The sequence below is a fragment of the Zonotrichia albicollis genome, chromosome 12 (genome assembly GCF_047830755.1).
Source record: "Zonotrichia albicollis isolate bZonAlb1 chromosome 12, bZonAlb1.hap1, whole genome shotgun sequence".
Classification (NCBI taxonomy): Eukaryota; Metazoa; Chordata; class Aves; order Passeriformes; family Passerellidae; genus Zonotrichia; species Zonotrichia albicollis.
In genome coordinates, this window is record NC_133830.1 from 20,834,827 (window position 1) to 20,861,321 (window position 26,495).

The following is a 26,495-nucleotide window of genomic DNA, read 5'->3' on the forward strand; positions in this document are numbered from 1 at the left end:
GTTACCTGAACTGAGCAATGAGGATGCCTCAGGGGTAAGGATGCTGAATTCTTAGGATGAGCTTTATTTTGCATGAGGTCACTCTGTAGGAATGTTGTTTCTAGAGGCTGTGCGGGAGCTGCTGCCCAGCATGGGGACCCTGCAGCCTGGGGCTGGCCCCAGACACTGGGGACCAGTACAGGAACTCTTCTGTGAGAGCTGCAGGAAAGAAATGCAGGCAGACATGCCTCCAGTGGTGTAAGGCAAGTCAACAGGTTACCAAAATCCAAACCACTGGAAAAGCAAGTGTGTGCTCAGTCAGGATCATCAGTGAGCGCTGTTGAAAAGGAAGAGAGTATGGGATGTTAAAAAAGGAATTTTCCATGGATGTCCTACATGGTCCAGAAAATTTTCAGCCAATTTGATGCAATATATTCTGGCTTGGAATGGCGCTGAGGTGCTTTTTGTGTAATAATCCCCCTAGCACCGTGCGAGGGCTCCAGTCTGGCACTGCTATGTAAAAACACTCACTCCTTGTTACAGTCTCTGAGAGTAGCAGCATCAGCTGTGTTTGGAGCAGGGGAGCTGGGGTTTGACTGGAGCTGGCTCCTGGGCAGGGAAAAAGAACTGAGAAGATGAATGAGCTCTTGCAACAAGCACATCTGGCTGTACCTCAGTTTCCTTCTCTTCTGACTTCTCACTATTTCATGTTAATTTCAGTTTGGATCTTCAAAGACATTGTATGTGCAAATTGCTGGAATAATTTTGTGAGCACAAGTTAAATTGATTGATATTAGGGAGTTCTACATCTTGTATGAAGTGAATCAGCTAAAGTGCTTCTCGTATTCATGTTCTAAGGTAGACATCCTGCAGGGACTTAGGAGCCCATTACATTTTGTCAGTGGTTTGTAGCACAGCATTTGTTATACTCAATAGCAAACCTCCTGCATGCCGATGGCACAGGAAAAAGACATTCCAGGCCCACAGAGGCTGCCGTGGTGGGGAGGAGAATTCCCTGGAAAGCAAACCCTGAACAGCAAAGCACACCCTGCGCTCTGGCCGGCCGAGCTGCGAGAGCAGAGCTTGTCTGGAGGGGACTCCTGCCCAAACTTGTCTGCTCTGTCATTCCAAAAGTGAACTTCGTGTCTGCAAAATGAAAATATGTGAAAGCATACCTTTGTCATGAAAATGGAGCTTATATAGTGGTGGTTTCTTACAGTTCTTTCCATAAGGTTAAAGAGTTCTTCTGTGTTGAACAAGCAGAACAAGAAGCTCTGAGCGAGTTTAATGGTGTTTAAGGAGTCTTTTGTTTTTCTCTCTTCTACTTTTAATAATGATTGTGAGCAGACTTCTGGATAAGAGTGTGAAGGCAATGTACTGTGTACTTGGTGGCACGGAGAGCCCTACACCCATCCCACATCTCTGCCAAGTGCTGTCAGGGTTTGGCTACCAAACTTCCAGCTGATGCCTTTAAAACCTCCTTACACCCAACTGTAATTCTGCAGCTCTGTCTATAAAACATCTTGTTTATGGCCCATAAGCAGCTGAAGATTAATATAGTTCTCCCTCTTATCCAAGAATCCTTTCTCTGCAATGTTCATTAATTTTCCTGGTGTTGGAATTGCCTTGCATGGTATTACATGTAGTTTTCATTTCCAGATTCAAACCTACAGTGTTGCAGCTGAATGATTTTTAAGAGATTCACTCCAGCGAACTGTTTTCATTGAAGATAACATACACTTAAGTAATGTCTCATGTAATAATGATAAAATTTGTACTTTTCCTGGTTCTGGATCAAAGTTGATAAGCGTTGTCTGAACTCATGGCATTGAAATCAAGAGCATAGTGACCATCAGTGATGGCTGACTTTACATTAGAAGGTTCTATAAATGTTGAATTTCACTTGGATTGACTATGGTGGTTTTGCTGGTGGAAGATAAATACGGAGACTTTCCAAAATCATGTGCTGTGGTGTCAGAAGTTTTGGACGATGCTTTAAAGTGATGAATGTGCTTTGCATATGTTCTTGAAGTACAGACTTTTGGCTTGCTCAGCCTATGGCCCTGGGAAAATTTTCCTGGTGGTGTCTCTGCTCTTTCTCCTTCACCCTTGGCCGCCAGGGTCCCGAGGAGCAGGTTTGTGCTGTGGCGTGGCCAAGAACAACTTGTGGGACAGGCAGGGACTTACGCTGCCCTGGTGTCACAGACATCATTGATGAAAAATCCTTTCCCTAGGATTTTTCCTCCTGAGAAGCTGCGAGGCCTCAGGAACAAAATGTAAACAATGATTATCTGCTGCTGTGGAATGCAACAGGTGCATCTGTGATTGGGCTCATGTGGTTGTTTCTAATTAATGGCCAATCACAGCCCAGCTGGCTCGGACACAGAGCCCGAGCCACAAACCTTTGTGATGATTCTTTCCTATTCTATTCTTAGCTAGTCTTCTGATGAAACCTTTTCTTCTATTCTTTTAGTATAGTTTTAATGGAATATATATCATAAAATAAAAAATCAAGCCTTCTGAAACATGGAGTCAGATCCTCGTCTCTTCCCCAATCTGAAAACCCCTGTGAACACCGTCACACCCTGGTACCATGTGAAGCTAACCAACTGAGATGAAAAAAGAATTACACTGCTGGTTTTCTTATTCTGAAGGAACCGAACCAGCCAGTTAAAATGAACAGGAGCTTTTGGAGTCAGCCAGTTACATTTGCTTTCCCGTGTGAATAATTTGGTATGCAGAGAAATTGCGGCTGAGAGGGCAGTGCAGGCTGAGCACTGGTACCTCCCGTGGGAGGATGAGCAGGTCAGCACTGCAGGGCTGAGCCTGAGCCTCCTTGAGCCTCCAGCCCCAAGTCCCCATTCTCACTCTGGACCATGCAGAGAGCCAGTGCACCATCAGCACTGCTGTTTGTCTGCACAAACCCTTCAACCACGGGGCCTGACCTTCATTAGGTAATACTGAAGTCTCCTCTTGGTATGGTGAACAGATTTACACAGCTTTGAAATCTGACCCTGCTATTTCAGGGAGAGTGCTTGCTTGTTAGTCAGCTTTTAAATGGAGTCAATAATGTTCCTTGAAAAAAGACTCTGAAGGTCGGACCCTGTCTTGTCAATGCCAGTTAACCCATCAGTTTCAGTGAGGTATACACTCATTTTAGCTGTATTGCTCCTCTGACATTACTTTAAAATGGTGAAGGGCAACTGTTAAGCCTCTGAAATTTTAAAAATGAAATGCTGTCTTTAAGAAAGAGCTCCTTACATCTCACATAGACATACAGCAGTTGCTCTCACTTCACAAGGCTTCCTTTGCAGTAGCAAAGCACTTAGTTGTTTGTTATATTTTTTGGTCAGACTCAAATTCCTCTCCCAGAACTTAATCTATAGTAAACCTCATAAACCATCCAATCACTATATAAATACATTATTTTAGCCATTTGTCTCTTTTGTTTGTAAATTCCCCAAACTGAATGTCTGCGTAATGGACATTTATGGCCATGCAGTTGATAGCACAGGGCCCCTGGCACCACACGGTGCTGAGGGTCACAAGTGAGCTCCTCTTCCCATGACAGGCAGGAAAGGACTTGATGCCTGCTCGTCCAGCATCACCAAACACATTCCTTTGGGAAAGAAGAGCTGGTGTTGATTGATTTATATGCTTCCCCACCCTTGCCAGGGTCACAGCACTGAGATTCCCACTGCTCTGTTTCAAATGTGGCACAGACAGCTTCAGACTCCCACAGAAAGTTAATCCTGCCCTTGAACATAAAAATCTGGACTATGATTGGTTTTGTGCCATATGGTCAGTTGGTCAGTTTTAGATCCAGAGGAATTACACAGTTTTCTAAGTATATAGCATGAGAATTGTCCTTGTGTGCTGCATTCATACTAGGTCAGAATGCTGCTTGTCTTGAGCAAGTCTCGGCTTAGTTTGCTGTAGTCCTGGTATTAGTGAAGAAATCTTCACAGCAGTTTCCTATTTTATATTTTAATGGCAAGAAACATATATATATATGTGTGTGTGTATATACATATATATATAATATGTATATATATAATAGAATCAAAGAATCAATAAGGTTAGAAACTAAGACCTCAGAGATCATCAAGTCCAAGCTTTCTCTTCTCTGTATCTCTCTCTCTCATTCTCCTAAGGTTCGGGTAAGAGATCATTCCTGGAGAGCCAGGGGACCTCACTGCTGGTGCCATGGTGATTGATTCTGTTCCCTAAGATGAACCTCCCCTTGAGGTTTCCTGACCTCTTCTCATTTGTTTTGGCTGGTTGTTTGCTGCCACCTTGCTGAGATTTTCCTTTTGCAGCTTGAATCTGCTCCAGATTCAGAACCTGAAAGCTGCCAAAGCTCATGGCAAGTGAGAGGGAGCAAGTGTTGGTGCAGTGCAAGGAGAAGCCAGGCTGGCAATGGGTGTTGAGGATGTTTTTGGTGTAGTAGCCCACTCTCAGTATGGGCTATGTCTTGCCTTATCTGCGCATTCTCCCAAGGATGAAAAGCAAATTATCTGCTCTCATAACCTGTCCCCTCTCTGCTGTTCCATCAGTTCAAGTGTACAGTGCAGGTTTGTTTGGCCCTGCCTCTCATGGGGCAGAGAAGGTAAAGTTTAACCTTTATTAATTCAGTATCTTGGTGTAATTAAGAGAAGGTGGCTCCATGTGGGCTGCCTGAGCCCAGCTCAGACGCCTGGCTGTGTGTGCACAGAGCTGTACCTCATGTGTGGATGTGCAGGCTGGGCCCTGCAGCAGGAGTTAAAGCTGGTGTTCTGCACAGACACTGCCCACAGCGTGCAGGATGAGTGTGTCAGTGCAGCCCACACTGCTGGGCACGTGCGTGTGACTGTTGGGTATCAAATGCCTTAAAAAAGGGGCAGAGGAACTTCAGCTGTGTGCTGGGGAGCTGCCTGCTGAGGCTGGAAGATGCCTTTATCTTGTTTGCCCTCTTTTTCCCTGGTAGTAAGACTTGGTTGTTAACTTTCAAACTGCTGAGCAGCTTTTAACTACTTGTGTGGACTAAAAGTGCACCTTTATCAGATGCTAAAACAGCTCCTTACACCTTCCCTGAATCAGTCTGTCAAGCAGGGGAGGGTTCAGTTCTGCAGCAGTGATGGCTGTTGCCACAATTTATGTAATTGAAAACAAAGCCTTTGTAAGCAGGAGTTTAGAAGTGGCAGAATTGCTCCAGAGGTGTGTGTGTGGTGCTGTGGGAATGCTGGCTAGCTCAGTGTAAACACCTGGAATATAGACAGATGGAAATCGTGGCACGTCCCTAAAGTGAGGCGCTGCAGAGCCCCAGGGGTTTGGTCCCTGCAGGTCAGGCCAGGGCAGGTGAAACAGGGAAACCTTTGCTTGGGGAGCTGAGCTGAGCCCAAGAGCTCAGAAAATCCTCAAAGGGATGAAAAGTAGGGCCTGGTTTGCAAAGCAAACACAGCACAGCAAATGCATTTGTGACTGTAGCTTGATAACAGGGATGTGTAAACAGACTGCACCTGGCTTCCTGTTTAGCTGCATTTTTCTTCCATAACTGCCACTTATGCAAAAGGATTAATTTGACAGATTTCTGCCTTTTGTAGCAAGTCATGTTCAGAACAAAGAAGAGTGTTAATTTGGAATGAGGTTAAAGTTGCTTGTCATTTGTTGTGCTTGTAAAGAAGATGAATAAACTCTTCACAGCATGGAAATGTATGCCTTGGACATCACCTACGAAATTAAAGGAGTGCCAAATTCTACAACATGTTTCAAATAACTGGATATATGAGGTTATTTGTCAGGAGTTCCCTGGAGTCCTGTGGCTGTCCTAAGCCATCAACTTTCATTTAAAACACGGTTTTTTTTAGAAAAATAGAGGAGACTCTCAGTTTTCCTCAGAGAGAAAAACTAAATCTCAGATGTTTAAAACCAAAAAAAAAAAGGCACCAACCCTGTAAAGAGAGAGCAAATTTAAAGCTATTTATTAGACTTTACAGTTGAGATGAGATGTTAGGAAGAAATTTCTCCTTGTGAGGGTGGGCAGGCCCTGGCACAGGGTGCCCAGAGCAGCTGTGGCTGCCCCTGGATCCCTGGCAGTGCCCAAGGCCAGGCTGGACAGGGCTGGGAGCACCTGGGACAGTGGGAGGTGTCCCTGCCATGGCAGGGGTGGCACTGGAGGGTCTTTGAGGTCCCTTCCCAACCAAACCATTCTGGGATTCTGTGGTTCATGTTCCTGCTGCTGCAGTCCTTCCCCAGCCCCCAAGGCCCTCGGGCAGGGTGGGGTGGGGTGGCTGAGAGCCTGGGAACACCTTTCCTATCAGGGTTTGGGAACACCTTTCCAGCAGGTTTGGGAACACCTCTCCCTGCAGGTTTGGGAACACCTCTCCCTGCAGGTTTGGGAAAAGCTCTCCCATCAGGTTTGGGAGCACCTCTCCAGCAGGTTTGGGAACACCTCTCCCTGCAGGTTTGGGAAAAGCTCTCCCATCAGGTTTGGGAGCACCTCTCCCTGCAGGTTGGGAACATCTCTCTCAGCAGGTTTGGGTGCACCTGGAGCACCGGATGTCACTGCAACAAGGAAGAACCAAAGAGCAACCAGACAGCTTGAAGGGATGAGAGCCAAACCAAGGCATTTCTTTTGCTGACACCCCCAGAAGTCACTGGAGAGGGCAAAGGAAGGCTTGCTGGAATGTTCTGCAGGAGAAGGGAGAGGAGCAGACGGGAGTGTCCTGCTCTGTCACAAGCCCTGAGCTGTTGGAGGAGCTCCTGATGGGGTGGGCTGGGGTTTTGTGTCTGTTTACATTCAACCTGGAGGTGGCTGAATGGGAATGGTTTAAAATAGCCCCACAGTTGCCATAGATACTGGTCTAAATTGAAAATAGAGGTCTGGCCCAAGCTTGGAGAGTGTCCTCCAAAGCCAGCCTTGGTGTGGGCTAGAGGAGCCCCACAAAACTGTGGGGATTCAGCCCAGGATGGGGATGTCTGGATGTGTTTGATGTCACCAGGTGGCTCCAGCAAGGCTTTGCTTGGGCCTGGAGACTGGGAAGGGAAAAATCCTTCATGCTTCAAACACTCTCCTCCCTTTTTTGCCCCGGGAGGTCTGTAGAGCAGGAAAAAACGTCATGGAATGCTGCTTTCGTGGCACTGGGTTTGGCTTTTATTTGTGCAATGTTACTGTGCAACAAAGCAGCAGCAAATTTAAAGTAGTTCAGCTGGATAAAAGCACCCTATTAAGGTAAATTTGGTTTATTTGTCCCAGGAATGTGTAGCAAATGCGCGTCTAATTACACATAAGGCAACTAAGCCTTTCATCTTCTTTCGGTGAAAAAAACTCTGCAAATAATGTGGAAAATGTTGTGGTGAAATGAATGAAGGTCTTTTCAAGGATTTAGTTATCACTGATGAGAGCCCCACTTGGGGGAACTGGGAACGTTTCTCCCTAGCCTCGGGTTGGATGGATGTTTTGGGACAATTGCAGCTGACTCTGGAAATGCCTCATTTTGAGATAACAATCTGTCCCTCTGCCTTTGGGGATCTCTGGTGTCACCTCTGGGTTTGGATGGGGAGGGCAGATCTGCAGGGCTCGGTGAGGAGGATGGAGATGCAGGAATCTGAAAGCGCACACTTAGCAATGTGCCATGTTTCCTCTCCAGTTTCTTGCTCTGTAGGTGGTAGAGAATTAGTGCTTAATTACTTGCAGGCTGTGGACAACAACCACCCCCTTAAACTGTTTACATTTCTAGATAAGGCTGGAGCTGGATATTCTTTGAGGTTCAGTCCTTCCTAAAATCTGTGGGAGATTTTATAGTGCTTATTTTGCTTTTGTACCATGTACTGGAACAAATGTTTGTTCCCAAAGAGCTTTTATCTATTAAGAACCCCCGTTCATCCACGTCTACATCCCATTATATATGATAAATCCCATTCATGCCATTCAGCTCCCCAGCCTGTGAAAAGGCTTAATCAAGAGCCTTGTGCAAATGGGGGAGTTCAGAACTGGGCAGAAAATCAGATCCAAGGTGGAGCTGGAGTTCTAGACTCACTTGGATACAAGGAATTATATCTAGCAAATATCACTTGAATAAAACATTAATTTCCCATTATAAAACATAATGTTGCTCTGATAATGGTTCCTGTTTTGAGTAATCCTCATTTCCTGCGTCTCTCTGGTGACTCATCACAGCAGAGCTCTCATCCATTCTGCTCTGCAGATGCTCTCAAGCTGCCTGTTCCCCATCTGACTCAGCTCCTGTGTATCAGCATCTCCTCCCCTTGCTGTGCAGCTCTGGGAGTGTTTGCCTGCAGAGCCCTTCAGCCTCCTTCCATCCTAAGCATGACTGCTGCTCCTGGCTGCGCTTTTAAATTTAACTCCAATTTTTAACAGATTTTTGGTTAAAAATTCACATGTCAAAATTTCAGGTTTTCTTAAGTCTTGAATCTGGAGCTGAGAAGCCCACATTGCAGAATGTGTGTGTCTGTAATTGTGTGTATCTGTGAGAGGAACCAATCTCTTTTCCTTTCAGGTTTTCAGTGAGTGGTTGCCCATATAAAACATTCCCAAATGTGATGTATGCCTCCTACAGCTTTAATTAAACTTCAAGGGGTTAAAAGTGATGGAGTGCAAGGGTCTAAATGGAGACTGTACCTCTCAGCTGTCACTTCTGTCACAGGGCCTGAGCTGCTGCTACTGAATTTTATAGGTAAATATACAGTTTTAAGAAGGCTGATGGGTGGGTGGTGAGCTAAGCAACAAAACCAGAGGATTCAAAGCAATTTTTGCTAGAGCTTGGAGGGCTGCAGTGCCCTGAGGTGCCATAAGGTCCATGCAGAATGTTCCTCGTGTGAATTCAGAGCTGTGGGCAGGTCTGGTGTGACATTTGTGGGGCCAGGGGAGATGTTTGTGAGCTCTGGGGTTACAGCAGGGCCTTTTCTGCCTCTCTCTACCATTTGGGCTAAAGGAGAGGAGGGTGCAGGTGTTCCCAGCTGTAACTCCCATCGGAATTACCTGGCTGTAAACAGGCTGTTAAGACTTCCCTCTGCTTCTTGTTAAAGGCGACAAGAATTTGTTGATCCTGAAGAAACACTAAAATTTCCTGCCAGAAGGCTGGTGGGATGTGTGCAAGGAGGAATCTTGCACAGATGAGCCTTTCTTTCTCCTCCCAGTGCTCCCTCTGTGCTGCTCTAGGTGAGGTTTTGGGCTGGAGGTTCATTCTCCAGCTCCTGGGTAATGTTGGTGAACTTTCCTTTCCTTTCTGAAGTCAACCTCACCCTCCTATGAGCAAAATGGAACCTGGTGTTCAGAAAAGGGTGCCTGCAGTGAATATATGACTGGTTGTGCTTGTCTGGGGCTTTCATTACCCAGGTGAAGCCCGTGGAATTGGCACTGCCATGGAGCTGCCCTCCTGTCTCCAGTACCACAGGGTGTAGCTGGGACTTGCTGCACCACAGCCTCTTCACTTTTAATTGACTTCTCCACTTTTTTTCTGGCAGTACTTCAAGCTTCTTAGGTCATATTTGGGTAAAGTTTTCCTTTCCATCCTGAAAGCAGTTTCTAGTATTAAAAGTTGCACATGGATGAGAGTTTTCACTGAATGAATGATGACAGAGAGGGGAGTTTTGGGACAGTGCCATGCTTCATATAGTTCCTTAGATTGTCATGAGGTGGTTACCTCAGCTGTCAGTCTGTTAGGATTACATAACATTTTTAAATTATCTCCTTTCCCAGGGCCAGAAAATGATTCAGTCCTCTTGTATATTGTATTACCTCGAGCTCTTGGTATTTATTACATATGCAATCAAGAAAATAAGAGTCTGAGGCTTGCAGAGATTTATTAGGTAGCATTTAACAGCTCTCTGTTTGCTAGCAATTTGGTTCATCAGAATGAGGAATTTATTTCTGAATTGTCTTTTAATGAGCAGATAAGCAGGTTTCTCTATCACTCTGAAACTGTGGGTTGTCACTTCAGGACTTTGTTTTTACAAATGGAAGTTGTTATCTCTTGGATAGGTATCAGCCTGCTGTGGTAGTTTCCACTGGTTTTAATGGAGCTTGAGTTTAAATACCCCAGCTAAAAGAAGGACAAGAACCTTTCTCTTTAGAGATATTTCTTTTACTGTGTATTTTGTGCTTGATGGAATTTACACAGCCAGAACTAAATGATTTTCAGTTCTGTGAATAGTGACTTTTTACTTGGGTAGATTGTGATAGGACAAGGGGGAATTGTTTTAAACTGAAAAAAGCAGATTTGGATTTGATATTAGGAAGAAATTGTTGCCTGTTAGGGGATGCCTATGACAATGTAATAACTGGTTTTGGAAGGGCCAAGGCAAACAGAGGTATTACTCTGTGACAAGGATTTATGTGACCAAAACAGAGGATGAGCAACATGATGTTTCTGTGTGGGAAATAAAAGTGGTTTATGAACTGATGGACTAGCTGGGATTTAACTCAGTGCTGCTGAAACACTGTATATGGGCAGCTGAGGTTGTCTGAACAGAAGGAAGGGAACAGAGCAGAGTTGTGAGAGGTGAATTCAGCAGCTGGGCTCTCAGTCCCTCTCTGCTGTGTGTTACAGGTTCCACAGCAGATCAGAGTATCACAGAATTCACAGAATCACTGCGTTGGAAGAGACCTTCAAGATCATTGAGTCCAACCCAGCCTCAACACTCCAACTAAACCCTGGCACCCAGTGCTTTGTTAAACACACCCAGGGATGGGGACCCCACCACCTCCCTGGGCAGCCATTCCAGAGCTTTATCACCTTTATGTAAAAAACTTTTTCTTAATATCCAGCCTATATTTCCCTGGGTGCAGCTTAGGGAGGAGGAAATTCCTCCATTCTGGAGGAAACAGCCACAAGGTGCACCAGGGGAGGTTTAGGTTTGATATTAGGAAAAATTTCTTCATGGAAAGAGTTGTTAGGCATGGGAGCAGGCTGCCCAGGGCAGTGGGGGAGTCACCTGAACATGTTCCAAAGCACGTGTGGAGGTGGCACTTGGGAATGGCTTTGTGGGGAGCAGGGTGGTGCTGGGCTCGTGGCTGGATTTCTCCAGTCTTAATGATTCCATGGTTCATTATCCCAGAGCCTGGAAGCTGCTCTGTGAGATGGGATTTCAAAGCCAGGCAAAGCTGGTGTTCCTCCTCCAGGCTCCAAATGGAACACACTGTATGAGCCTGGAGGTTGTTTTAGAGATGTGCAGCTCTGTGGGGCATTTCTCTTTCACACACCACGTGGAAGGGGAAAAGCCAGAAGAGCACAGGAGAATCTTTGTGCTGATCCAGTGTGGCCTCCCAACAGCTTTAATTTTTTTTTTTGGTTTTTTTTTTTTTTTTTTTTTTTTTTTTTTTTTTCTTTCTTTCTTTTTCTAATCAGAATTTACAATTAAAAGTCCATACTGCAAAGCCTGTAGATGACATCTGGGCTGAGGGAGCAGTGAGTAGCAGGGAGTCCTGCACAGGGCTGTGGGAATTGCCTGCACTTTGGCATCCTCAAATGAAAGGTCATTCCTCTTCAGCCAGGAAGGAAAAGGAAAAGCTAATTCTCTATTCTTCCAGTCTGGGAAAGCCACCAGCAATTCATCACACAGGGCTGAAAGCTGCCATGAGGCTCATGGAACAGAGAGTGGGGTGATGGACCCCTGATTCAGCTGTCATTCAGTTTTAAGGCTGCTCTTCCTGCAAACAATTGCTGTACACAAAATGTCTTACCTCTGGGTCCCGGGTTGTGATGAACAGCATCCATCCCTACAGGTAAAAAACTCACTTCTCTCATTTGCAGTTTGTGAAATCCTATTGGAAATAGGGAAAAAACGAGTATTGGGTTAAGGAGATAGAAATGGGCAAGTAGTTGCAGCTTCCTCTCTGTTTTACAAACACAGGCATATTTGGCAGTGCAAGTTCTCAGATATGTTCAAAGAAATACAGAATAGTGTGTAAAGTGTGGGAGATTTTTTGGTCAATATCCATTTTTTAAGGAAGTCAAAAAGAAGTATAGTAGTAGGTGTAGTTCTTACTTTTTGTTGGCTTCTTGCCAGGGCAATGGTCCTTTTTTTAAAGCCTTTTTGTCCTTCAGTTTACTCCAGTTATAATTTATTTACAAATGTATTCCTCAGGAACGTCATTCAAAAGCCATGTGCAATGAGACAAGACAGATTTTTATTTTTCACCCAGTCAGGTTAAGGTGTAGAAAGTGGATCAAACAGGACACATGGCTGGCCTCTTTCCTTGGTTTTTTCCTCCTCTGCTGGATTAAACTCATAGGTGTGTGGAGGTAAACCCTAACTGAGAGTGCTCATACTTGTGTGGGGGTAAATGCTCAGAGTGCTCATACCTGTGTGAGGGTAAATGCTCAGATGCTCATACCTGTGTGAGGGTAAATGCTCCCTCAGAGTGCTCATACCTGTGTGGGGGTAAATGCTCCTTCAGAGTGCTCATACCTGTGTGAGGGTAAATGCTCCCTCAGAGTGCTCATACCTGTCTGAGGGTAAATGCTCAGAGTGTTCATATCTGTGTGGGGGTAAATCCTCACTCAGATGCTCATTCCTGTGTGAGGGTAAATGCTGATAGTGTTCATACCTTTGTGGGGGTAAATGCTCCCTCAGATGCTCATGCCTGTGTGGGGGTGGGTAAATGCTCCCCCAGATGCTCATGCCTGTGTGGGAGTGGGTAAATGTTCCTTCAGATGCTCATACCTGTGTGGGGTAAAGGCTCCCTCAGATGCTCATACCTGTGTGGGGGTGGGTAAATGCTCCCTCAGATGCTCATACCTGTGAGCTGGAGCTGGCTGAGCCAGGGCTCAGGGAGGTGGGGATGCTGGTGGACTCTGCCAAATCAGGCAAACGATGGATTCACACAGTCTGCACCCTTCCTGCTCAGCTGGGATGGCTGAGAGGCTCCAGCGTGGAGGGGCTGATCTGCTGGAGGAGCAGTGTGGGCTGCTCAGGGGCCCTGCAGTGTCCCCGGGCCTGGCAGGGGCTGGGCTCTGCCCTGGGACCAGCACTGGGAGCCATTCCAGGCTGGAGGGCCATCCCAGGCCCCGGGTGTGTCCGGCTATGCTGCTCCAGGGAATTTTGGCACTGCTGTGCAGAGCTGTGGCTGCAGCCTCCCCTCCCTGTGGCCTGGACCAGCCAGGCTTCTGGCACAAGGCTTTTGGCACGAGGGCTGGCAGCAGGAGTGACGTGGAGCAGAGCTCCAGCGGGACCTTTGGCCTGGCTGGCTGCAGGAACAGGCCCTCCCTGCTGCTGCCACAGCCCAGGGCACATCAGCCCTGCCACACTCTTGTCTTTTGCCATCATCCCTTTGCCATCACCCTGCATTCCTCAAATCCTGCCAGCTACAGAGAGAAAATGAATGTGGGTTTTGGGGTAGTGGCTGGACTTGATGATCTTGAAGGTCTCCTCCAACCAAAATGATTCTGTGATTCTGTAAAACATGAAAAATCACCTTTTTCATAGATGGGGGAAGAAGGTTTGGAAGGGGGAATTTGTATTGTACCAGCTCTGGTAAGTGAAGATTACCACTATTAAGAGATAAAACAGTTAAAAACATATCAAAAATGCATGTTGGCTTGGGTCCTGCTTTGAAAAAGAAAAAAAGTGTTCTGTGATGTGTGATGGACCCATTTGTTTATCTGAGGTGAAAAAGGAAGGAAGAAGTCATCTGAGATCTGTCTGATGTGAAGATGACCTGAGCTGTGCTGTACATATCTTTAGAGATGGGAATATCTTTAGAGATACATCTTGCTAGCAGCCAAGGCATTTCTTAAGGTATTGAGATTTTCAAGATGTGCATAGGGAGAGATTATTGTGAGTTAGACTGCTGGGATTTAAATTATGGCCATGTTGAAGGGAAAGCCTCCTCAGCTTGAAGCCATTTAAATTGATGTCAGGTCAGTCTGTCCTCAGAATTTAAAGTAATAAAATTGTTGTTAGAAAAGTGGATGCATTGCAGTGTAGAAGAATCAGGACAGGCTGGGCATTTGTGGAGGTGTGGCTGGAGTTGTACCTGCAATCAGCAATTAAAACAATTATCAGTGATTATAGCTCAGTAGAATGTCAGATCCCTTGCATTCCTTCAGCAGGGCTGGTGCTGGATGGTGCTGGGTACACAGTTCCTAAATTCAGTTTGCATCTTGTTTCTGTGCACCAAACTGGATTGGGAAAATACTACATCAAGAGTTTGAAAGGTTGAGTCTTTTCTTTTACCAAACATCACTGGGTGTCAGGCAAACATATCAAATTTAATTGACTTTTTAAACATACCAAGTGTTTTGGAGCTATTCTGTGGAAGTAGCATTTGGAAAGTTTTACCTGTCCATGGTGTTTCAGTTGGATCTGCATGGTGCTGGCAGAGAACAGGACAGTTTGGGCTTTTGGGGTGATTTTGTTTGAAGGCAGTTGCTGATTCTTGGGAACTGATGTAACCTTCTGAGTTTAAATGCCAGTGTGTTTTCCTCATTTGCAGTTGGTTTTTATGTACCAAGTCTACTGTACAGAGGTTTGCAAAAAAAACAAAACCCTTTTTATGACTAATTCTCAGTGACAGTCGATGTCATTGAGCCTGTTTGTGTCATTGTAAATTGGCATGAAGCCTTGGAAAGCTGGAAGTGGCTAAGCAGTTTTTCCACTCAGGTAATTAGGGAACTATAACATGGAAACTTTGGTAGAGATAAAAGGCTGTGGAAAGCAGAACTGTATTTAGGAGGCTTCTTTTCACTCTGTTCAGTATTGAACATTACTTCCTAAAAATTAACTTTCCTCCACGAATCAAGCCCCTGAAGTAGTGCTGGTCATAACTTTAAGAGATGATGGTGAGGAAAAGTAATTAGCGTTCAGTCAGAAATGGTTACACTGTGTGAGGCAGCGGTGCTTTACACTGCGTGCACTGTAAATGTAAGTCATTTTAACATTGCTGGGAATTCATGAAGCTCTGAACTCAGATTTCCATGTTCTCTCAGGTTCCTGAAATGTTAACTCTTGGGTTGTGGTGCCAGTCAGTTCCTGTGCTGACAGTGGCAATTAGGAGTCATTGAGAAGTCACTGAGCCTCTGCACAGGAATGACATCTGTTCCAATTGCATGGATTCAGTGCAAATGTCACATTACCCTGATTCCATCCCTGGCTCCAGGGGCTGCACGCAGCAATGGTGCAGTGGGGTGCTGCAGCACAGACACAGCACGGGCAGGTGCTGCCAGCAGGACAGGGATCTGCTCTGAAACAGGACAGGGATCTGCTCTGAAATGGGATAGGGATCTGCTCTGAAACAGGATAAGGGATCTGCTCTCCAGCAGGATAAGGAATCTGCTCTGAGACAGGATAGGGATCTGCTCTGACACAGAATAATGGATCTGCTCTTCCCCAGTCCCTGTGGAACACAAACTCAGGGTTAATGGCACTTGGAGAGCACTCTGAGCTCTGGTCCTGACTGAAAGCAGAACCTCTGCCGAGTCAGCGAGTGCATGTGCACAGAGGTTTGGGGCTGAAAAAGGCAGACTGGGTGAGAAATGTAGCACCAGTAGTGGTGGCTTTGCTGGATTGTTGTTTTGTGTCCTAACTTGGAGGGAAATTGATTTGTTTATTTTTGGGGTTTTTGTTTTTTTTTTTTTTGTTGGAGATTTTCTGAAGAGATGTGGGAAAAGAGATAGGGTTTGAGGAGGAGATAAGGAAAAAGGGTCAAGAAAAATTGGGGTAATTTGTGCAGGTAGGAAAGGGAGAAGACTAAGGGACTCTAGAGAGGACTAGAGAGGAAAAGCAGTACTGAAACAAGAAAACCTTCAAGGGTGAGACTGCAGGACTCCAGCTGGACGCAGATGAGACTGCTAGTGCTGTAAGGCTGCTGTAGTTACTCCTGTCTGTCCCGGCAGCTGGGTCACTGCTGCTTCTGTCACTGTGAGGCCATGCCTGGGTGACAGCCCTGCCTCTGCTCCTGCAATATGCCTCACACAGGAAGATTGAAGAGAGGGGTCCTAACCTGGAAGATGTGGATGGCACTTTTCTGTTATTGAAAACAGAATATTCATAATTTTTGTGAGAGCTTTTGTAACAAATTGCCTAGAAAGCTTGTGATCCCAATGGGGTTTGTACTGGCTTTTGTCAGATAGCCAATCTTTCACTATAATGTGGTTACAGCACATTTTACTTGAGTTTATAAACAAACAACTCCTCCCTAAAAGCAGCCTTGCCAATACACTCTGTTGGTGGTCCCAACCCTTGCAGAAGGGATTGCGCTCCCAGCTCTTGTGCCCCAGCTCTGGAGCAGCCCCTGCCTGGCAACTTCAGCCTTTAACTGTGCTGCTGTTACAGGAAAACCTTCTCCCATGACGTTGTGCTGAGCATCCGAGCCACAGGGACAGCTAGACCTCAGAAAGCTTTATCTTATCTATGGGAAGGAGTGGAAAATATCTTTCAAATCAAAATCTATCTTAGATACCTGCAGCTTGTGCTGGTTGGGTCAGTGGCCTTCCAGAGTGTTGGAAATGTTGAGATTTTACTTCAAATTGTTATAAGGAGTCACCTGCAGGATGTGCTGCTGGCTTTGTCAGAGCCCCTTCTCAGGACAAGAGGACTTTTGGGAGGTTAATAGGAAGAAACTGCATCTGAAGAGGAAAACGAGGGGATGCCACTGGCACTTTACTGAGATCATGGGTTTGCTTGTCAGTGCTCCCTAGTGTTGTATCTTTCTTTTAAAGATACATTTCACATCCATTTGTGGTTGCAGACATAGCAGAGAAAGGTGTAGCTGCTGAACCCAAGCAAAAACAAAATAGATCTCAGCAGCAAGAAGTCAAAATTGTAACAATGGCTGGAGAGAGCAAATAGTATGCAGAGTCCTGCCTCTATCAAGTAGTTTATAACAGACTTGTTTCTATGGAGTAGTTTAGGAAAGACCTATTTTGTGTTATTGAATTAAATTCTGAGAAAAATGTGAGGTATTCTGGCCTTCCTCAGTGTTGTGCTTGTGTGTGTGGGTGTGCAAAAGTTGGTGGTGCTGCAAGCCCTCTCAGGCACCCAGAGCCCAGTGTTCCAACCACTTCTATCCCTCCCCCTGGCTGATGACTCAGCAAGTTATTGTCTTTTTCCACAATGTCCAGACTTGTCTGCCTTTAAGAGTCCAGACACTTTGTTCCTTTTTTGTTGCTGCATCACCACAAAGGGCCTCATATGGATCTTGTTTTCAACAGCCCCTGGGCAGCACCAAGGCTTTACTCTCATCACGAGTTGTTTCTAACCTGGGTAAAAACCTTCAAAATTCAACCATCCTGATATTTTGATCATTCACTTATAATTTGCACAAGTGCTGTGTGGGAATGGATGTTCCCAGAGTGTGGTTAAATATTGAAAAAGATAGAAACTGAGAAGTGCACTCTGCTTATTTACACACAAGTAATAAAGACTGGGGTTTTTTGGAAAAGCATTGATGAAGTGGTATGTGAAGTTCTGCCTCTTTTAATATTTTCCTTTACTCTGTTTTAGGTGTCTCTTGCAGAAAGTAACAGTAATGAGTTTTGTGGGAGAGATGAAGACTCCTCCACCCTTCATTAGAATTTGCTGCCTTATCCCAAATGCTCCAAAACACATTTAAATCACATAGTTGGAGCTTTTCACAAGTCAGTGCCTTTTCTCTCTCTTCATCTCTGATTCCAAACTGGAATGTGATTGGGAATGTAAATTCCTTTACAAGTGGCTGCAGCCTGTGTTGTCCAAGTAGGAAATGTGAGCCAGAGTGCACTGCAGGAGATGGAGCTGCAGCTGGGGTTTAGCTTGTGCCTCTTTAGGCTGTGCAAGTGGGGTGTGGAGCCTGCCCCAGAGCAGATTTGTCTGTCTCTGGCTGCTCAGGAGCAGCAGGAGGAACATGAGCAGAGCCTGATGCCAGCCTGATGGCTGCAGTGGTGGGTACATGGGGAGGGAGAGGGACTGGGGCTGTCCCTGCAGCTGGAGCAGCTTCTGTAGAGACAGGCTGAAATACTGATCCAGAACAGGCTGATCTGCCCACAGCATCCTGCTGATTGTTTCATGCTTTGCACATGCAGCTGTTGCCTGTTGGCTGCTCCCTGCAGGAATCGCTGTCCCACCCGTTCTTGCTGTGCCTCGGCAGGGCTGGGGTCAGCAGCGGCCATCAGCAGCTCCATCAGTACTGCTGCACTAAGGACTGGCCTAAATATTAATATATTGATATTTACTCCATGTATAAACAACCCCAGGCTGCACTGGAGCTGCTCAGCCTGGAGAAAAGGAAGCTCAGGAAGAACCTTCTGTTTCTCCACAATTCCAAGACAGGAGGGCTCGGGCTCTGCTCACAGGGAACAAGGGGAGATGGCCTCAAGCTGTGCCAGGGAGGTTTGGATTGGATATTAGGGAAAATTTTCTTGGTGGAGAGGGTTGTCAAGCATTGGAAAAGGCTGCCCAGGGCAGTGGTGGAGTCCCTGCCCATGGAAGTGTTCCAAAACAGGTGTGGATGCAGCACATGAGACGTGGCTTAGTGGTGGTGCTGCTGGCCTGAAGGCTGGACTTGATCTCAGGTCTTTTCCACAGAAACCTTAAGGATTCTCTGATTCTGCATTCAAGGGCCTTGTGCTTGAATTTGGTAAAGGAGCAGGCGGTGCCTGTGGGATTCCATGGGCATGGGGTCAAACCCCAGCTTTAGGTGAAAACAGCCACTTCTGCCATAGTTTACAATTATTTTCAAGTGTTACCTTGCTTGAAAGTGACTTCAGTAGCAGTGCTGGCAGGTATTCCAGGAGTGTCATTTATCCTGATGAACACATACGTGAGGTACTCACTACTTTTAATTAGGAAGATAGAATTGAAACAAAAGTAGGAATTTTGAGTGTGATCTGAGTGGTGTAGGTTTTTCACCGGCAGAAAGGACTTTGGGAATTGAGCAGTTCATGTGAATGTGTTTCTCTTGGTGTGCTGTGGGGTTACACTGAGCTGGAGGCAAAGTCTGAAGTGGGAATGAGCAAAATGGTTCACCCAATCCCTGCTGTGTGAAACCACAGTAACAGCATCAAACAAGGTGCTTCATTTAGAAGTTAAAAAGTCCATTTGCCTAATTCGTACCCCAAACCATTACTTTCTTAGGGAACTAAACCCTCTTCTTTCCAGACATCTGTGGTTGAGGCCATGCTGCGTGGCAAAGGGGAGATTTCCTGCTGTGCTTCCTGCTAGGGCTGCTAAATTCCCCTGCAACAATCTAAACATCATTATCAGCCCATTCAAATTAGTATTTCCTCCTACTTCTGTAAGGGATAAAAGGAGGTTTGTTTCCTTGCTGTTGATTTAAGTGTCCCACTGAAATTCCTTCACAATAACTGCTCTGGCACTGGGTGCATCCTTGAGAGTTTAAATCTCGTTGGGGTTAGTGGATCAAGGCAGAACTGGGAGCCATCAGCTCTTCCAGCCTGTCATTAATCCAGGAAATGCCCTGGGCCACAATCAATACTGATGGAATTCTTGCCCAAACCCTGATTACAAAACTTCATAAAGGAGAGCCTGAGGAAATGAGATCTCTTCAGAACATCATCGTAAAATAAGGAACAATGTAATTGATGATTATAAACCTGACAAGGACCAGCAAGGAATCCTGGAAGGTTCCCAAATAAGGAGATGGAGCTCCACAACAGCTCTTCTGTTCAGTTTAAGCACCCCTGCTCCCTAATTAGAAGCTCAGTGAAATTCAGAGGTTTCCTTCCTCTGCTATTCAGAATCCTTTTGTCAACAGCCCTCAGCCCAACAGAGCTGGAGGGCACATACTTGGTCAGGAGCACTCCTGGGACTGTTCAGGTCAGGGGCTGCTGCTGTCATGTCCTCTCCTCTCTGTGCTTGCCTTCTGCAGGTGTGCAGGCTGGTGCTGTGGTGAGAGCTGTGCTGAGCAATGTGGCAGAGCAAACAAGCTGGCACCAGCAGCTGAGCTGAGCCGGGGGTGAATCTGCCCCGTTTTCAGTGATGTTCTGAACAGGGATGAACACCCAGTTCACTCTGATGAATTTTACAGTTTTTCTACTTCGGGTGAATTGTTCATGAGGAAGATAAAAATCTTGGTTTCCCCCTCCTGAGTGGATTTGAGACTTTGTCCGTGAACAGTTTCTGAGTGGGTTCTCCTAGGAGGCGATGAGGCTGTGTATTTTTAGCCTGTTCTGTGTGTGCTGAACTGGTGGAAGCAGACTGAGCACTGGGCAGGTGCTGGGGATTTTCTTTTCAGTTGCCAGAGTTACAAAACTCAGAACCCTAAAGGCTCACAACAGCAGCCTTTAGGATGTTTGACCTTTGGGGTTGGCTTCATGGAGCATCCGTGAGCAGTTCCCCATCCCCTGTTAGCCCTGCTATGGGGTGCACAGTGCAGTCTGTGCCACAGCAAGTCAGATATAAATGTACAATCCTCCTTCAGGCTTCCAACAAAAATACAATTTCCATGTGCTTGGTGTGAGAATGAATAATGTATTTATATAGATTGCATGATTAAAGTATGTGTAGTGGTTTTAGGCAATTGGGCTTTAAAATGTCACAGTAACTTGGCTTGTCCTTGATCAACACTCCCAGTCCAGAACAAAGACCTTTTTCACTGCTAAACTTTTAATATTTAAAGCAGAAACGTGTCTTAATGGATGGCTGTGCCTACCACTGCAGTGTGGGGGTGTGAATGGGTAATGGTCAAATGAATGCATTTTTTTCTGTAGGTAAGCAGTCAGACATAGGGGGAACATATATTCTGAATGAAGGCCTTACACACACATCTATTTGCTGCTTTATGTTTGTTTGCCTTTATATTTTTTTAAGACAAAGGAATACTGGTTTTCGTAATTTAGTTACCATTACAACCTCAGCTCAGTTTGTAATTGGTTAAGAACATCCTGGAAGTGCTTGGCTTACTCAGTGTTGGAGTTGCAGCAGATTTAGTGATCCTGCCTAATTTTCCCAAGTGCTGTGACAGGCAGTCCCTGACTACATTCCCTGATAAACAATACTCCTCCGAATTTTAACTTTAAAATTAAACAGGGCTGGTGGAAGTGCTTTGGAGAATGGAGCCTACCTAGCCACAAAACAGATCATGCAAAGAGCTTGCTCTCCCCAAGATAAAATTCTTCAGACAGGAATTACAGGGATAATCGGAGCCAGGCTTTCCAAAGCCACAGCTCTTTTGAAAGTTAATAGCCAGCATAAATATACTCTGTGCAATATCTGGGGAAGGAGGGTTGAGGGGGGAAATACAGCCAAGACTGAAGGGCTGAAGGGCAAGAAACATTCTGCCTGCTCTGAGTTATCATTGAACTGATGGAAGGATGATTGTGCATGAACTGTTCTGCCTCAAACTCAGGGGCAGAAGGATACAGCAAAATGAGACACATTCTGCAAGGCAGGCAGAGCAATTGCTTGGGTTTGTAGCTGGTGAAAAGGGTTAAAGAATTTATTTAGTTGCCCCCCCCTACTTCTTTCAACCTGGATCCAATAAAGGATGCTGTCATGGAAACCTTAAAGACCAAACATTGTCTAAATTATCTGGCCTCTGCCACAGGTAATACAAGTTTTGACTTACAAGGATTATCCAGAACTAAAGCCTGAGGGAGTATTAGGTTGCTATTCATTGACACTTTGAACAAAATCTGCCAAACAAGCCTGGCTGAGGCTATGTTGATGTATGTCTCCATTGTATGGTGCACAGCAAAATGAATGTTCAGCTTGGGTTATCCAGTTTTCATTGTGCCTTGGGGCAGACACAGCTCTCTATGTTTTGCCAAGCAAGCCAGCATAAGGAATTTATGAAAAAAAGAGTAATGTAGGAAACAGAATGTTTTCATGTTGAAATGGAAAGCAGATGCTTCCCAAAGAGTGAAGGCAATATAACAGGAACTTGTCCTGGATGAGTGGTGGGATGGATTCCCAAAGAGACGTGGGTACCTTCAGAGGATGGAGGAGAGCACAGAAAAACACTTTGCTGCATGAGGTTTGAAATGAAGGCAGATTGCTCCAAGTGTGATGGACCTCCCTTGCCCTGCTGTGGTGATGGCATGGCAGGCAGGAATGGAAGAGCGTGGTGGAAAAGGATCAGGCACTGAACTGAATCCAAGGGGTGTGTGCTGAGTGCTCGGCTCAGCCTGCATTTCTCCTGCAATCTGCTTTTCCATCATTTCCAAGGAGAGAAGCCTCAAAGGCTGAGGAGAGCACGTGGGTTAGTGCCCCATCCTGAGCAGTGACCTGACTGTGGTTTGGTCATGGAAACGCTCCAGCACTGCCCTCATTTCGGGGAGATTTAGAGTCAGACACGTCCTGAGCACTGCGGCTCTTGGAGGAGCCTGCAGGAACCTGCACAGAGCAAAACCCTCTGCTCATTTATCTGGGAACAGCTCCTGGGAGAGCTTAACCAGCCCCAGTGACGTAAGTGATAGCTCAGTTTGGAGTGAAAGCAGCTGGCTTTGGGGCTCTGCTGTCATTCTCCCCTGCCCTGCCTTTGCCAAGATAAATGTTCCTCTCCTCTTTACCTTACTCATTAAAACGTCTTCCCAGCCATCCCAGATAAACCAAGTTGAGAACATGTTACAGTGCACACCTAGATTGTGAAATTCAAGGAGGGAGTTTAATAAAGCCTCTCAGGCTGTTGATAAGATAGGAAATGACAACCTGTTAAGGGGTAAAGCTACAGTACTTTATTATTTATTTATTAGAGCTTTAAATGGTGAAGAGATTGGAGCAGAAAAAAAGACCCACTGGAAACAGTTATTTTTCAGTATTTTAAGAACCCCCCCAAGTTGTCCTGCGAGGCTTTTGTCATTATTTTTTATAAGGTATTGCTGTATGTTTTCAGGCAGTTATTTGATAAGGAAGTACAACTTATTTTTCTCTAGTTCTTGTTAAGTGTATGTGCTGGGTGCAAGTGTAAATACTATAGGTTTGGAGAAGATAAACTACTTTCTTCAGGTGTAGGAGTGGAAGTTCCATCATGACAGAAAGAGCTCAGCTCAGTTTGGTAGTGTTCCCTTTGCCTCTCTCCCATGTGAGTGCTGATCCAGCAATTAACAGCTGGAATTAAAGCCAGCAGGGAAGAGATGTGGGTGCCTGGGGCTGGCAGTGCCCTGCCCAACACTCTGATCCTCCTGGTGGTTCTTGCAGTTTATAGATAGTTGGTGTTGGTGTTAATACCAGTTTTGAGCTTCACCTCTGCCTGAAGTCAAGGGATTCTGTCCAGGCCCCTGCTCTGTGTCTGCCTCACTTGGGTCTCTCTGTAGTTGAAGTTGCTGTCTGAGACTCCTCAATGTCACAGCTCCTGGAGTAATTTTAGTGGAAAGGGAATTAATTGTCCACTCGTGCGTGGGAGGCCTGGGTGGGTTGGTTGTGTGGTTGGTCAGCCCTTGCTGCTCCCATCGTGTGAGGAGCCGCAGACTCACAGAACAGTTTGTGTGCAAAGGGATTTAAAGCCCATCCAGTGCCACCCCTGCCATGGCAGGGACACTCCCACTGTCCCAGGTGCTCCCAGCCCTCTCCAGCCTGGCCTTGGGCACCGCCAGGGATCCAGGGGCAGCCACAGCTGCTCTGGGCATCTGTGCCAGCGCTTTATCGGGCTCAGTGAGGAAATGCTGATGTCCTAAGGTTTGTCTGTGTCTGTACTGAGACTAAAGAACCGCTTAGAAGGGAATGATGGATAAAGCTGCTGACAGCTCGGTCAGGAGTGCTGCCTCCGAGAATGGGCATTTGCATAACAGGAGTTATTCAATCGATGCAAATGCTCTGCTGAGCTGCAGACCCGAAGTGAGAATGGGAGGAAGCAAATTGGAGGTGTTAAAGGTGTGAAATGGTCTGAGTGGAAATTCAGGTGAAGCTGAAATCAGGAAAACTTCAGCATCAAGAAAGCTCTGGCAAGGAACTGAGATACTCCATCCCTTCTTCCCTTCTTGACCTTCTAGAGCTGGCTGATGATTTATCGCTCTGGAAACATAATTTGTGAACACTGGGAAGGAAAAAAGGGAGGAAAGTTTATGAAAATCTACTTTGTCTCCTTTGCTGCTCTAACAAACTTATGGTTCACTGTGACAGTGTCAGAAAATAATTTAGTAGCCTTTAACTGTGTGTTTTTCTCAGTTTGAACTTCAACTAAACTTTTAAAAATACATCCACCCACAGGGGATTTTTGTAGCTGAAATTCTTAACCTGTAAGAGCTGTGTGGATTTTGTGTGACCATGGAAAACCTGATTGTGTCCCTGGGTCAGCTTGAGGCCATCTGACTGCTGCTCAGGGCTGGATCAGGCACTGAGACAACCTTAAAGCACAGGCAGGGAAGGGTTAAAACTCTGGGAAGGAAAAGTGTTATTTAAAATACTTGAATTAACTTCTAAGTGTCTTTAAAAGACAATACCAGTTTTTGAGATTAGGCCAAAATGTTCTGTAGTTCACCTCTTTAGGCTGATGCAGAGTGATAATTGCAGGAGGTGAGTGTCTGAATTGCAAACAAGTGAGGAAATTGCTGCTGTTTTCTAGTGCAGCCTTCACTTTTTTTTCCTTTGTGAAGACATCTATAAATAGCAAATTATCTATTAGCAGGTGGGTTGTGAAGTGACTTTATCTTTAAACATTCACACTATATATAGAAAAACAAACAGGGATCACAGAGTTCTCAAACAAAATTACTTTGTTTTCCATAAGCAGATGCAAATCTGCTTCTGAATCTGCTAATATCATGGAAGCCCCAAATAAACAAAGCTCTGTTTGAATGTTTTTGTATTTCAAAGTCTGTTACACACAGAGCTGAAAAATCTCTACCCAGCATAGAAGCTCTGTGATCCCCAGTCCTGTGCATGTATTTAGTTGTATATATTTGTTCTCCCTAATGGAGAATTAAAATATCATAAATCTATGCTAATGTCTGTGAGTCCTATTATGAGTTATTCCAGGTTCTTTTAAATTCCTGATGAAGATAAAAAGCAGTAGTTTGTTTATTTGATGATAACTTCATTCTGGGTTTAATTATTCATAAGATCACAGCAAAGGCAATCTATTTTGCAAATATGACTGTTTAATAGTATGGCACTTCAGTAGAGCAAGCTGATATTGAATCCTCAGTGAGGAATGAGTAACTTGCTTTTAGTTGAATTATAAATCATGTAGATTACTGCAGTGTAGATAGTTAAATTCTGCTCTATTCTCATGTTCCAGCAAGAGCAACAAATGTATTGCAGCCCTTGGTAAAATGAATGGAGTTTCCACCGAGGGAGTGAATTAGAACTATGTTAAAATTTCACTGTTTTATAGCAATGTGTTGTAATTATCTGGTACTGGATATATTTCCTGCCAGTTTAACTGCATAGATCAACCCTCCAATGTCACAGAGCAGCTCTTACACCTAATAGAGCTCTCAGTACTCAAGTATATTTTAAGGCAGTTAATGTGTTGTGTAAAATGAGAGCATTGCATAGCCTGGGGGCCATGTGCAGATTGTTGTGGTGCCACTGCCCCGTGTGTGAGCAGGAGCAGGGCAGGGTGGGGGGACACAAATGGCTTTGGTCATTAACCCCTGCACCTGCAGGGCTGCTTTGGGCTGTTCCTGCCCCAAGGCTTGAAGAGAACAAAGTGCCCCAAGTCTGTGCAGTAGGTGCAGAGGATCCAGCAAATCCCATTTCACTGCAACTGCACATTTACATCTTGGGTGTAAACCCACAGAATCAAATGTGGGAGCCAGAGCAGCATTCTCCATGTCCATCTCTCTTACTGCATCTTAGTGCCAGTGTAACAGTCAGAGTTATGGCTCCCAGACCCTTTTCACTGTATTTTTAAGCCAGCTGAACCATACAAGGCTGGGGCACTCTGTGCTAACCCAGCCTGTGTAGTGAGAGCACTGTTACAGCAGCATGATGACTAAATCAACTTGCAAGTGGCCAAGCATGATTTTTCAAGGATTTTGCTTAGAGTTGTCAAATATAGAATGTCCTTCAAACCATTTATGACCTTCAAACCAATTATGTAATTTATAACATTTAAAAGCCTTAATTTCCTTCTGCTGTTCCCCCCTGAAGGACGTCACCAGGTGATCAGTTATGTCAAGATGTTTTAGGTATCAGTTGTCTCTTTTTTTTCCTCATAACCAAACAAAATGTGGAAATAAAGGGAAAAACCTCACGCTGAACAATCGTTACTTTTAAGATTTTCTCAATTAAGAAGCAGAGTTAAACCAAATCCATTCCATACAAAATAATCTTAAAAAAATCTGCGTGTATGCTTTGTACAGGTTCCACAAAGGAGTTGATTGAGAGCTGCTGTGGAGCTGGCCAGCAGTGGGCTATAGACAACGGGGAGTGCACAGAAATCCCTGTAAGTGGCATGGATGGTGATATTTGCAGGTACGTAAGGTAAAACTGAACATATTGGTAAGCATAAAGAGTAGCCCTTGAAAAGAAATCAAATGTACTTCATGGGATGTCCAGGAGACTGGAAACCGTGTTGTTCATTATCTGAATTATTTGTGGGCTGGCAATATTCATGGCTAATTAGAGGCCAGGATTTCCCCCTCCATTTGCCCAAAACCTAATCTGGACGAAAGCTTTTCAAGGTTTCTTTTTGT

The 26,495-nt window shown here is 45.2% G+C and overlaps 1 protein-coding gene across 8 annotated transcripts in view; it reads left to right on the top strand.

Moving 5' to 3' along the window:
* Positions 1-26,495, top strand: part of FBLN2 (fibulin 2) — a 117,613-nt gene that overhangs the window by 52,642 nt on the left and 38,476 nt on the right. For all 8 annotated transcript variants that reach the window (XM_074550182.1, XM_074550179.1, XM_074550178.1 and 5 more), the window contains one exon: positions 26,163-26,274. In XM_074550182.1, the coding sequence (XP_074406283.1) occupies positions 26,163-26,274 (112 nt within the window). The remainder of the gene's footprint in view (positions 1-26,162; positions 26,275-26,495) is intronic.